Source organism: Microcaecilia unicolor, chromosome 4, assembly GCF_901765095.1.
Source record: "Microcaecilia unicolor chromosome 4, aMicUni1.1, whole genome shotgun sequence".
Lineage (NCBI taxonomy): Eukaryota > Metazoa > Chordata > Amphibia > Gymnophiona > Siphonopidae > Microcaecilia > Microcaecilia unicolor.
Genome location: NC_044034.1, coordinates 226,172,983 through 226,187,102, shown reverse-complemented (window position 1 = coordinate 226,187,102; position 14,120 = coordinate 226,172,983). Strand labels below are relative to the sequence as shown.

General features: G+C 43.7%; 1 protein-coding gene across 2 annotated transcripts in view; it reads right to left on the bottom strand.

The window, feature by feature from the left end:
• EPS8L2 (EPS8 like 2) overlaps positions 1-14,120 on the bottom strand; it is a 278,628-nt gene that overhangs the window by 205,508 nt on the left and 59,000 nt on the right. For both annotated transcript variants that reach the window (XM_030201298.1, XM_030201299.1), the window contains one exon: positions 13,414-13,451. In XM_030201298.1, the coding sequence (XP_030057158.1) occupies positions 13,414-13,451 (38 nt within the window). The remainder of the gene's footprint in view (positions 1-13,413; positions 13,452-14,120) is intronic.

Genomic DNA, 14,120 nt, shown 5'->3' with positions numbered 1-14,120 from the left:
CATGATAAAGATGCAGACACTTGGTCCACATAGGCAAGATATGGCATCAGCGTTTGAACCACAGACACCAGGAAAGAGTGAAGGAACTAGAAGACAACAACTGAGAAAAGATTTATTATCATCAATATGTCCAATAACAATGAAATATGGCCACTGCATCACAGCCAAAACCACAAGGACAATTCTTGCCAAAGTAAATGAGGCTAGAGCCACAAGATTACTTGACCTTATCCAAAATGATGTTTGCAGTACAGAGCACTTTACCAACAAGAAGAACAGGACTGGGGCAATGGATATGCATCAGATAGATTTGTACAAACTAGAGACCTGGTGAATGCAACACTATCTCATGCACGATTCATTGTGGCAATCCCAAAAACCTGACTGGCTAGGTGCACCTTCAGGACCGGGTTGCGAAATACTGCTTTAGAGCGTAAAATACACTTAGGGAGAGCATGAAACAGCGTGAATAAAAAGAACATGGCACAAAAGGGAGTTTACTCTGCCAGCCCTCCTATGGTTGCTGCATACAAAAGACACGTGTGTGGGGTAATATTTCTTGTTGCGCTGAGTAGAAAGTTCAATAGCTAATCCTGCTGTATTATTTACTAATCCGTACAAATATGTGGAAGTGGATTGACTGCAGTCCTCTTTAGAGCTTAGAAGAAAAGGCTTTGGTAAGATAATAAGGTAACAAACATTTAATTATGGTTGGTCCACCTGTCTGGAGTCTGAGCAGAGGCTGGCTGGACAAAAAAAAAACCCAACACCGACTCTGGGGTCTGCTTTATCCTGCCTGCAAAAGAGTGTGGATACATTTTTATTCACACTTGATATTGGCAATTACTCAGGTACCACCCATGTGTGAATAGGCAACATCTGGATCTGTTCCTGCTCTGCTCAGAGGCAGCACAGAAGTCAGACCATAAATCTGAATAGAAAACAGAGACAACTACTTGGGTTTATACATGTAGAGAACAAAGTCACCTGCACACAGTTGCAGAAGAACACAGAGACACTATCACATAGAGTTCAGGGGGTCTGAATCATAGGAGCCAACTTTTCAAAACGATTGGGGGTGCTGAATTTTTTTTTTTTTTTACAGGTGGTGCATTCCCCCCTCCACCCTCTCCCCCCTCCATTTATATCCAGCAATTCTCCTCTCTCCCCTACCCTCCCCTCTCATCCATGTCTAGTGAATTCTCCTCTCTCCCCTGTCCTCCCCTCCCTCCATCCATGTCCAACAAGTCTCATCTCTCCCCTGCCCTCTCTTCCATGTCCAACGATTTCTTCTCCCTCCCCTCCATGTCCAGTAACTTGCCCCACCTGCCCCTTTTAGCCCCTCCCTCTCCTCTGAGTTCCAGGTGCCCCTCCCTTCCTCCCTCCGAGTTCCAGGCCCCCTCCCTCCCTCCATTCCAGGCCCCCTCCCTCTCCTCCCAGTTCCAGGCCCCCTTCCTCTCCTATGAGTGCCAGTCCCAATCCCAGTCCGACCTCTTCTCCCACAACATTCCTCCGCCCTCGCCTTCCTGCGTGCCACCCAGAATTTAAAACTCATCTTACCTTGGGGACCCAGTGGCAGCAGTGAAAGGCGAGCAGGCTCGGTGCTTCAGCCTTCCCTTCTCTCTCAGCTCTGGTCCTGCCCTCATGTCCTGTTTCCACAAGGGTGGGACCAGAGCTGAGAGAGAAGGGAAGGCTGAAGTGCCAAGCCTGTTCGCCTTTCACTGCTAACGCCGGGACCCCAAGGTAATATGAGTTTTAAATTTTGGGCGGCACGCAGGAAGGAGAGGGTGGAGGACTGTTGAGGGAGAAGAGGGCGGGCATCAGGCAGGTTGGGCTGGCTGGGAAGGGAACTTCCGGCGGGTCAAAATATTGGGGGTGCTCGAGCACCCACAGCACCCACGGAGTCAGCGCCTATGGTCTGACTATAACTGCATATGGAGAGAGCATGCAAAACATAAGGATGTCTGGTCTCGGTATACAAGGAACCAGCACAAAGCTTACTGTACATGCTGGGGATACTCCAAGGAGATAAAGACTGGTGGGGCAGGAAACAGCCTGAAATCTGCCTGGGAAGAAGTCAGGATGGATAGCCTTGCAAGACTGTCCTTTTTAAAAAGTTGCCGTGCTTAGATAGGAGGTAGTGTTCGATTGTGGATTAAAAACTGGTTAAAAGACAGAAAACAGAGAGTAGGGTTAAATGGTCAGTATTCTCAATGGAGAAGGGTAGTTAGTGGGGTTCCCCAGGGGTCTGTTCTGGGACCGCTGCTTTTTAACATATTTATAAATGACCGAGAGATGGGATTAATTAAATTTGCTGATGACACAAAGTTATTCAGTCGTTAAATCGCGGGAGGATAGTGAAAAATTACAAGAAGCCCTTACGAGACTGGGTGTCGAAATGGCAGATGACGTTTAATGTGAGCAAGTGCAAAGTGTTGCATGTGGGAAAGAGGAACCCGAACTATAACTAAGTCATGCAAGGTTCCACGTTAGGAGTCACAGACCAAGAAAGGGATCTAGGTGTCGTCGTTGATGATACGTTGAAACCTTCTGCTCAGTGTGCTGTTGTAGCTAAGAAAGAAAATAGAATGTTAGGTATTATTAGGAAAGGAATGGAAAACAAAAATGAGGATGCTATAATGCCTTTGTATTGCTCCATGGTGTGACCACACCTCGAATATTGTGTGCAATTCTGGTCTCCGCATCTCAAAAAAGATATAGTGGGATTAGAAAAGGCGCAGAAAAGGGCGACGAAAATGATAAAGGGGATGGGACGACTTCCCTATGAGGAAAGGCTAAAGCAGTTAGGGCTCTTCAGCTTGGAGAAAAGGTGGCTGAGGGGAGATATGATAGAGGTCTATAAAATAATGAGTGGAGTTGAACGAGTAGATGTGAAGTGTCTGTTTACGTTTTCCAAAAATACTAGGACTAGGGGGCATGCGATAAAGCTACAATGTAGTAAATTTAAAATGAATCGGAGTACATTTTTCTTCACTCAACGTGTAATTAAACTCTGGAATTCATTGCCAGAGAATGTGGTAAAGGCGGTTAGCTTAGTGGAGTTTAAAAAAGGTTTGGACGGCTTCCTAAATAAAAAATCCATAGACCATTATTAAATGGACGGGGAAAAGCCACTATTTCTGGGATAAGCAGTATAGAATGTTTTGTACTTTTTTGGGATCTTGCCAGGTATTTGTGACCTGGATTAGCCACTGTTGGAAACAGGATACTGGGCTTGATGGACCTTTGGTCTTTCTCAGTATGGCAATACTTATGTACTTATGTAGACGCAAGACCGTTTTGGGGGGTATGAGATAGAGGGAGGGAGGTCAAAGTGCACAAAAGGGTGAGGAAGGCAGTTATATTATGCTTGCCTTAGGCACAGATCATGAAGTAACTCACAAAACGGCAAATGAACATTATGAACAAATGTAAGTGTGCAACTGGAAAAACATATTTCAGAGCACTAGGCAGCGTGCTACAAGCAGCACAGGTGCTAGCTCTGTGGGTGTTATGGGTGCCTGAGGACCCCCAATATTTTTCCCTGAAAGTCTGTTGATCTGGAGCAAGGAGGTTTCATTGAGAACAGGAGACGGCATGACATCAAAAAGTTGAAGCCACTTAGGCTTATCTGTGTGCGTTTCCCTTTCCCTATGCAGCTATTGATCTGTGTCCACTCAAAACAAAGCAAACAAACCTATTTATTTATTTATTTATTGCATTTGTATCCCACATTTTCCCACCTATTTGCAGGCTCAATGTGGCTTACATAAATGCGTTTGCCCAGTTGGTGGAGCTGCTATGAGCTGCTGTATCCACGCTGTCGTTCTTTATTGTTGGTAGCATTTGTATTTAATCTCACTTATATTTTCATGCCGGTCTGTGCAGCATATGGATGTACACAGAGGAAGTATAATAACGGGATAACTTTTCATAGTTACAGTAGTAGTTTGTTATAAATCGTACTCAGTGTGTCATTTAGAGGGGCTGGTTATAGGGACACCCTAGCACTGTTATATTTGTGCAGAGATTTGTTTTTTTCTCATGGTAATAGGGCCACTAAAACAGACATCATGTTTTGAAAATCAAGTGCTTAACAGAGTTTTTATCTATGTATTTCTTTACTTATTTATGCCATTTATATCCCACATCAAACATTAATTAGGTTGAAACCTGGGAGCATTTAAACTCTTATTTCCTGTGCCTAGTTTGAGAGAAAGATGGCATGTGGGAACTTGCTCCTTTTGTTTTGTGGAATACAGTGGTATATTATAAAAATACACTTAATATTGTTTATTACTACTATTTACAAGAGAGATATAAAGGGGGTCTTTTACTAAGCAGTGTTGTTCCCACCCCTAGCGCACGATATTCCCGCTGCTACAAAAATATATTTTTTAATTTTTGTAGCATTGGTGTTTACTCAGCGGTAAGGTTATCTGCTTATTGCCAGGTTAGCGTGGGAGCCCTTACCACCACCTCAATGGGTGGTAGTAAATGCTCCCCCTGTAGTGGCCACGCAGCAACCACACAGCCATTTCTTTAAAAAAAAAAAAACCCTGCGGTAAAAGGGGACCTCAGCGTGTGTCAAAAATACGCCCCCTTTTGCCACAGCTTAGTAAAAGATCCCCTAAATAATGTATAAAGATGCGTCCTGCGAATAATGAAGGCTAAGGGACAGCATTAGTAAAAGGAGCTAAGCGACAGGAACAAATCTGGTGGAGTGGAAATGAGTCAGCGTCAGTTCAGCAAACAAAATCTAGGCTTAAAACTATTAGCTGATTGATATTCAGCAGAATTAACCAAGTGGACTTCAAGCTTTCTAATATGATTTGAGAACACCATTTTCTCAATTAATACCCCAAAACAAACACAATTATAATGTTAATTACATGACTGTGTCTGCCTCTGATGGTAGTTAGGGTAACCCATATAATAATAGCCACAGTTCATAGTTTGGTAATTGTCACATGTTCTTTGCTTAGGTTTCCATCACAGCCCCTTATACAACAGTGTTGGAATTCTGCTATTCAATGTAAAGATTTTGTCCCTTCACGAACTGCAGTTTTGTGCTCAAAGCACTTCAGGGATGATGACTGACAGAGGTAGCTTGGTAGTTGTTCGTTTGCATAAAGGTGCTGTGTCAAGCATATTTGATATTTTTCCATCTTATCTTCAAACATTTGAAAAGACCTGAAAACCTCCAAAGACATGCTCATCTAATACACCACCCAAACCAAATCCTGATAAAGAAATGTAGCTGCCACTTTCTGAACCTGCTACTACAGAGACAATTCTGTTAAATAATCCAAATACATACCAATCATCTAATACATCACTCATACCAATTTCTGATAAAGAAATACACTTGCCACTTCCTGAACCTGCCACTATTGACACTGGTTTGTTAAATAATCCAGATACACCACAAAAGCAAGCTCTAAAATGGAAACTTGAACATGCAGAAACAGAACTTTCTTTAGCACATAATAAAATTAAATAGGCAAAATGTCGGTCACAGAAGAAAGCAGCTCATTTCAGTGCAATCATAACTAATCTTAAGAAGCACAATATGCTCTCCAGTGACAGTGTGTAAATCCTTGAAAACTGTGGCATTGGAAATTTGCTTAAAAGACAGATTGCCAAGATGTTATTATGCAGGCAAACAATACACTGCCAAAATACAAAATAGCAAGCAGCACAATGTTAGCCACCAAGTTCAATTATTTTCACTGGGCATTAAATCTGTTGGCTGCCTGCTATGTGAATATTCCATCAATCTTTCATTATTGCTATTAAGTATTACATATTTAGGGCATATGCTTTAAATAGATTGTTTAAATTAATTTATCTAGACCTTACATGCACTGTTAAACCCAAAGGCAAAACCTAAGGGTGGTTAAACAAATTGGTATAAACTGTGTTGTTTATGACTTTACTTGTTTTGTAATGCTTGGGTTCTACTGATCTGTACATCTGTTGTGTTATTTTGGTAAGTGGAAAAAGCTGGGTGGGCTTATAGGAAAGGAGGGGAAGGGTTCTTGTAGTATGTCCTCCACCTTTTAAGGCACTGCCTATCCAACTGGAACGGCTTTTGGCATTTTACAGATGGACCATGCATAGGCAGTCTATTATTTCTAATAATCTTTTACTATTGCTTTCAATAGCGTTTGCTATTGTTGTGGGTGCATTTGTGACTCTGCCTACTGGCTTCAACCCATATAATGGGCTAAATAGCCTTGCACTATCTCCTGCAAGGAGGATGGATGAAGTGAACCTATCTAGTCCATTATATGAGCTGAAGCTAGTAGGCGGAGCTTCCAAGCAGCAGGCGGAGCCGAGAGAGAACAAAGGAAGACACTCAGAGGTGTATTTTCAGACTTACAAAGTTACATAAGAATCTATGGAAGTTTGTAAATCTAAGTACTTTGAAAATGAGTCCCAAAGTGGATCTAGGCTGAAGAAATCCAGAACAACCACAGGGGTTCCAGCAAGCAGAGCTGAAAAGCTACAAAGCTTCAACCAAAGAGTTGAGCCCCTCCCCCAGCCTGAAGCCAGAGCAGATACAGAGGAGATTTCCACACAAAATGCATCATCATTAATAAAAGGTAAACTGTACAAAATCTCACCCAAAATTGGAATTAGGAAAGAAATGCATCTGGATGCATTTAGCCCAGGAAGAGACTACTGTCCAAGCAGGGCTCTACAAAGGTTGGTTTCAGAATATGTTACACAGAGGCTGAATAGTTGGAGAGTTCTCACCTCAAGTAAAGATTTATTTGATATTAGAGCTCTCAAGGAGCTGCCTAGGAAAACTTTACATCTCTACCATATTACCTTGGCCCCGTGTGACCTGTGAGTGTTTTATTCATGCTTTTTTGGTTTTGTCCGTCATAGTAACATAGTAAATGTCAGCAGATAAAGACCTGAACGGTCCATCCAGTCTGCTCAACAAGGTAGCCCAAGTTAAATCTCATACTCTGCACAGGTTTCACTTCATGATTAAACACTGGTATACTTAATCCAGTGGCGTTTCTTACTCGGCTTTCACCCGGGGCGGTTCGCCACTGCACACCCCCCTCCCCTGGGTGCAGCATCGTCTGTCCTCCTCGGATGCAGCATGACGTCCACCCCCAGGGTGAAGCATCCCCTCGGCACTTTACCGTCACCCCCGGTGCATCACTTCCAAGTCCCCCCCCCCCCCCCCCCCGGGGGTGCATTCTTCTTACCTGCTGGGGTGAAGGAGCAGCCACGCGGCTGTCGGTTCCGCCGGTTCCCTGCTCCCACTGCTGTTACTTCCTGCTCCGGGGCAAAGGCAGCAGGGAACCGGCGGAACCGACAGCCCCATCACCCCTCCTGCAGCAGACCGCCCCCACCGCCCCGCACTTGGTACGCCACTGACTTCATCTCTGTCCCTGTGTTTATCCAAAACATTCTTGAATTCCGTCACTGTTTCTGTCTTCACAACCTCTTGTGGGAGGACGTTTCAGGCACCCACCATCCTTTCTGTAAAAAAGTATTTCTTGACATTGCTCCTAAGTCTCCCCCTATCTCTCCTTTCCTCTAGGGTGCACGTTTACCAATGCTGCAAGGTATTCGCTTTTGTTAAAATCAATTTTAATGCTTTATTATAATCGAAGAACTGATTTCTTTATATTCTTGTAAATATTTTTGTATGCTACAGTGTATAGTACAGTTACTACGTATAAGGCAAAGCTGACTGTTGTGGAGTACTATCTGTTCTCTGGTATATTTAGGGGTAAAAAGGGGCTAGTCACAGAGCTACTGTATCTTTTGATATCAGCCATCCACACTTTAGCAGGCACAAAGTCCCAGAACCCTGATTTCAATCCCAATGTTCAGAAATCTGACAGTATCCTGGAGGGTATAAGCATCCGCAGGGCAGAAAGGGGGCTCCTGGAGTTACACAAGATGGATAAAAATTACAGAAATAGTTTGGCAGTACCCTATCAGTAGGAAACAGCCAATTGGTAAGACCATACTTAAATAACAATTTTGCCTTTACTGTGGGTCCCTCAATATCATGCCTATGGTATAACTTAAGTAGGATCTTACTAATAAACAATCAATCACATACTGCCAATGAGCACTGAAAATCAAACTTGTGACTATCATGCACTGGTAGTTATCCCCAATAACAAGTGACAGAGATCATACACTAAAATTTATATCTGATAAACTTTCCCAGTAACAATTCTCCTCAATAATTAAATAGTAACTAAGCTAAAAGCCATATTCCCACTGATAATTATGCCCCTTTCTGGCATTGTAATGAACACTCTTTCAATATCCCTTAACAACTCTTTAAGCAAACACTAGGAAAGTGGGCAGGAAGAAAAACAGATTTGTTTAAGGCTCTTCTAAAAACCCACTTATTCGAATTGGCCTTCTCCATGCTCCAGGCCTGGATGGTCTCGTTGCATTCACTAGCCAACTGTCTTGACCTCTCCTCTCTGTCCTTTCATTTGTTAGTATTCTTTTCTAATTTTTTTTAAATTGGCTTTATATCACTTTGTTATTCTTGTGACGAAAGACGAATACGTTTTAATAAATCAAATCAAAGTTTATTTATGGAAGATAAAATACTACATAAAAAGCTCAATGTGGCCATGCTTCGCCCTAAAAAGGGCCGCATCCTCGGAAACAAGAATATAGTGGCACTGATTGCCTTATAGTGCTAATTAAAAGCTCTTGTGAAAGTATCTGGCATCAAACTGTTTGTTACCCAGTTTTAATTTAATCTTTAAAGAAGGGAATTTGTGTGAGCTTTGACTCCCTATTGTATCCCTGATGCAGCCCTTTTTTAGGGCGAAAGATGGCCACACTGGGCTTTTTATGTGGTGTTTTATCTTCAACAAACAAACTTTTATTCACCATGCTGGTCTGATTCGCTTTGTTTCATGCATTTGTTGCCTCTTTTCTTCCTCCACTCCATGATATTCAGGGAAGGACCGCACTGGGGTTCAAGTTTATACATATATTCAACAGCGCTCTCCCTTTCACTAAGGTTCTGAATATACATTTGACCGGTGACTGCACTGTGAGTATTCATTAAGGCTTGATTTTATATCAGGACACCTGGGTGAAGTCCAAAAGGTGCCTATTTAAACCTACTTTATGAAGGCAACATAGAGGGGCATAATTGAACAAAAACGTCTATCTCCATGGGCGTTTATCTCCGAGAACGGGTCCGTGAAGGGGCGGACCAAACCGTATTTTCGAAAAAAAATAGACGTCCATGTTTTATTCGACAATTTGTGAGCTGGGCGTTTTTGTTTTTCAGTGATAATGGAAAATGAAAGCGCCCAGCTCAAAAACGAATAAATCCAAGGCATTTGTTCGTGGGAAGGGCCAGGAGTCGTAGTGCACTGGTCCCCCTCACATGCCAGGACACCAACTGGGCACCCTAGGAGGCACTTTTACAAAAACAAAAAAAAAAGGTAAAAGAGCTCCCAGGTGCATAGCACCCTTCCCTTAGGTGTTGAGCCCCCCAAATCCCCCTCAAAACCCACCGCCCAGAAGTCTACACCATTACTATAGCCCTAAGGGGTGAAGGGGGGCACCTACATGTGGGTACAGTGGGTTTGGAGGGCTCCCATTTACCAGCACAACTGTAACAGGTGGGGGGGGGGGGATGGGCCTGGGTCCACCTGCCTGAAGTCCACTGCACCCCCTAATAACTGCTCCAGTGACCTGCATACTGCTGCCAGGGAGGTGGGTATGACATTTGAGGGTGAAAATAAAAAGTTGTGAAACGGCATATTTTGTGGTGGGAGGGGGTTTGTGACCACTGGGGGAGTCAGGGGAAGTCATCCCCGATTCCCTCCAGTGGTCATCTGGTCATTTAGGGCACTTTTTGGTGCCTTATTCGTGGAAAAACAGGGTACAGGAAAAGTGCCCTAAATTCTCGCTAAAAACGCATATTTTTCTTCCATTATCGGCGAAAGGCGCCCATCTCTGATCGCCCGATAACCACGCCCCAGTTCCGCCTTCACCACGCCTTCGACACGCCCCCATCAACTTTGTCCGCATCCGCGACGAAGTGCAGTTGAAAACGTCCAAATTCGGCTTTCGATTATACCGCTTTATTCGTTTTTGTGAGATAAACGTCTATCTCCCGATTTGGGTCGCAATATAGGCGTTTTTCTTTTTCAATTATAAGCTGGATAGTTGTCTAAATGCCTTCATAAAACAGATTGTCGGAACCAGCCCCAATTATATACAAACATCCAGGCACAGATTTACACCAGATCCAAAAGAGGTGTAAATATATGCACCCACATATTTTTTTTAAATGCAGATGTAGAACGCAGCTCCACATCCGCTCTATCCAAGCACCTACATACCATGGGAAAACTCTTTCCATGCACATAGTTTTCACATACAGATGCCATTTTGCAGTTATATAAAAGCTCTTTTACACTGGTTTTATGTGCAGGAAGCATTTTATGAAAGCTTTATAAAATTAGCCTAAGTCTCAAAGTTTTAAACACATAACTTATTTGTTAATAGCTGAAGATGACTGCTAAACATTTAAGAGCAGACTACACCTTCGTCTTCCCTTCCCCTTAAAATGTGACCATTTAGCAAGTTAAAACAACCCAATTTTATTCATATATCCCTTAATTCTATTGAGTTGAATGCTCAACTTTGCAACTAGCTCACAAAGCTGTGCATGCAATTTACAGAATAAGGTCCATTAGATGCATAACTTAATTAGCTAACAAGCTGCTAATTAATGTTAATCGGGCTAATTGGCACTAATTAGCAGTTGTGTGTGTAACTGCAACTGCAAGAGGGCATAGACCTTGGAGGGGCATGGGCAGGTCAGGGGTATGCCTAGCAGTTGCACACATGGATGATAGAACATTTACAGTTTGGTGTGAGTGTTTACATCCATTTGGCTGGGGTAAGTGCTCACGCCTAAAAGTTAGGCACATAAATGCAGACTTGCTAGTATGCTGCAATAGTGATTGCACACACAATTTTTACAGAATCAGCGCTTAGTGTACATCATTCTGGAGCCCAACTTTACGCGATCTGGTAAGAGAGCAAATAGGCGCCTTCTTAGGTACTATTTTATAAAGACACATAATATTTAGATTTTGCTCACACCTTTTTCAATAGTAGTTCAAGGTGAGTTACATATAGGTACACTGGGTATTTCATAGGTGCATTACTTGTCTTTATAAAAATACTAGCATAGGATATGCAACAGAAATCAGGCCTACATTGCTCAAATGCTGCCCCTGTACGTGCCATGTCAAAGCACATTCCTTCACACCAGTTGGTTATTTTGTAAAAGGCCACACACATGCAAAACTGACTTCACACAATTACCTCCATAAGGGTTAAAAGCAAGTTATGAACTCGCAACCTGCCAACATGCCAACAAACACATAACTCACTTTGAATATCAGGCCCTAGAGAACATGACCAATGGCCTCTATTCCTGCAAGGTGTTGGACACTCTCTGGTGGCTGCTGACCTTGCTTGAATGATACAGAGTAGGTTTCCTCTACTGCTAGGAGCATAGTCTGCCCTACAGGATGGCTATCCATTTAATAAATGGAAGAATGCACCCTTCTGCAGATGGTTTCTTTCCTGTGGGTTTTAAGCCAGCTCCATTTTCCCTGCTGCTCCTTGCTTTCTCTTAGCACCTGGAAGCCAGCAGCAGACTCCTCTTCCAGTCCAATGCTGCAGACAACCAGGGCCGTGCCTAGGGTTTCTGGTGCCCCCCTGCAGACTATCAGTTGGCGCCCCCCTCCCCCCCCGTGTGGCACAAGATGCAAAGGAAATAGGAGCTGAAAGATGGAGTGCATCTTTGTGGGATTGCTCAACAAATAGAGGGTTTACAACCACTTAGCTTTTCGTGCTTTCATGTTCACGAAATTAGTAATTAAATCTTTGATATCTAACTGGGGACATATATCATTCTCAATAGCAATCATGGCAAGGCTTACAAGCCTTTTTTGCGAAATACTTGATCGCAAATAATTATTTATGATTTTTAACCATGAAAATGATTGCTCACCACTTGCCACACTGACAGGAATTGTCAGCAATATTCTTAGAAACAAATTGCTATACATTGCAAAATAAGATAGCAGATGTAAATTCTCAAAGTGGACATATTCCAAACGCTAAAATGAAAATAAAATTATTTTTTTCTACCTTTGTTGTCTGGTGACTTTCTTTTTCTGATCATGCTGGTCCAGTATCTGATTCTGCTGCTATCTTTCCTCTTAACTCCGTTTCCAGGGCTTCCTTTCCATTTATTTCTTTACTTTCCTCCTTTCTTCTTCATTTCTTGCTCTATATCCATAAGTAAAAGCTGGGTCCTCCGCAGACTTGACTGTCCAGTGGATCCAGCTTTTGCCTATTTTCTCCATCCATGTGCAGTTTTTCTCCTCTCTTCCTTTTCCCTCATCTCATCTCCTTCCTCTCTCTTCCCTCCCCTCCATCCATGTCCAGCATTTCTTCTCTCTCCCTTCCCCTCCATCCATGTGCATCTCCTTCCTCTGTCTTCCCTTCCCTCCCCTCCATCCATGTCCAACAATTCTCCTCTCTCCCCGGGCCCTGCCCTCCCATCCATGTCCCTCTCTGCCCTTCCCTCCTCCATCCATATCCAGCAATTCTCCTCTCTCCCTGGGCCCTGCCCTCCCATCCAGGTCCATCCTTGTCCCTCTCTGTCCTTCCCTCCTCCATCCATATCCAGCAATTATCCTCTCTTCCCTCCCCTCCATTTCCAGCAATTTCTCCTCTCCCTGGGCCCTGCCCTGCCCTCCCATCCATGTCCATCCATGTCCCTCTCTGCCCTTCCCTCCTCCATCCATATCCAGCAATTCTCCTCTCTTCCCTCCCCTCCATTTCCAGCAATTTCTCCTCTCTCCCTGGGCCCTGCCCTCCAATCCATGTCCCTCTCTGCCCTTCCCTTACCTCAGCTCCGCGCCGCCCTGGGGGCTTTAAATCTTTTACCTCTGACGGTCGCAGCAGCTGAGCAGCATCAGTGAAAGCGCTGCCGACGTCTCCAGCCTTCCCTTTGCGCTCGCTCGTTCCCTCAGTGTCCCGCGTTCTTCTGACGTCATTTCCTTGCGAGGGCGGGACACTGAGGGAACCAACGAGCGCAAACGGAAGGCTGGAGACGTCGGCAGCGCTTTCACTGATGCTGCTCAGCTGCTGCGACCGTCGGAGGTAAAAGATTTAAAGCCCCCAGGGCGGCGCGGAGCTGAGGTAAGCAGCTAGGGTAAGCACCGCGGCGGTGCCCTCCAGAGGTCGGCGCCCCCCTGCGGTGCTTACCCCGCTTACTGTGTTGGCACGGCCCTGCAGACAACCTCCCTAGCAGTGACAATACAACAGCACACAGAGGACTCTTTCCATGTTCCAACTCACCAAATAAATCCTTTGCACTCATTTTGGTCGATCCCCCACTGAAACAAAATGAATAAAAGTGTTAGAATTACATGGGAGCTGATGGGGAGCGTAACCCATAAATTACTTATTCCTTGCAAAGCTTCATGGCTGTTTCACCCTAAGATAACTTCTCAGACTTCCTACCTATTCTCCATCTATCTTTCCTTTCCCCCCCCCCCCCCCTTACACACCTTTATCAGGAATATCCTGAGAAGGGTATTTTAAAGACTTTTTCAGGTGCAATATCTTTTCATTCATCAGATTGCACAAATATCCCACCTTGGCTCATTTTGCATTGGCCTGAAGAAGGTGGAAAGGTGGTCAGAAACATATTAAGTATCACATTCAGCTTCTTTACTGACTTTTAGTTTTACCCCTATTTCTTGGAAATAAAGTATGGTAATCCTGAAATATTGTGAAATAAAATATCACAAAGGAAGAGTAGGCTGCAAGGACTGCTACACAGCATAAAGCAGGGAGATATCTTATAAAACATGCAATGTATTGAAAGAATCACAGAGAATCAGAAAGCAAATGACCAAGGCAGAATATAATGAATGCACTACGTACGCTTTGTAGCGCTATAGAAATGCTAAATAGTAGTAGTAGTAGTAAAACAAAACTAGTGTTTAACTTCATCATTTGCTGAGTTTACGTCAGAATGTCCAGCTAGCCCAGTTGCCCCC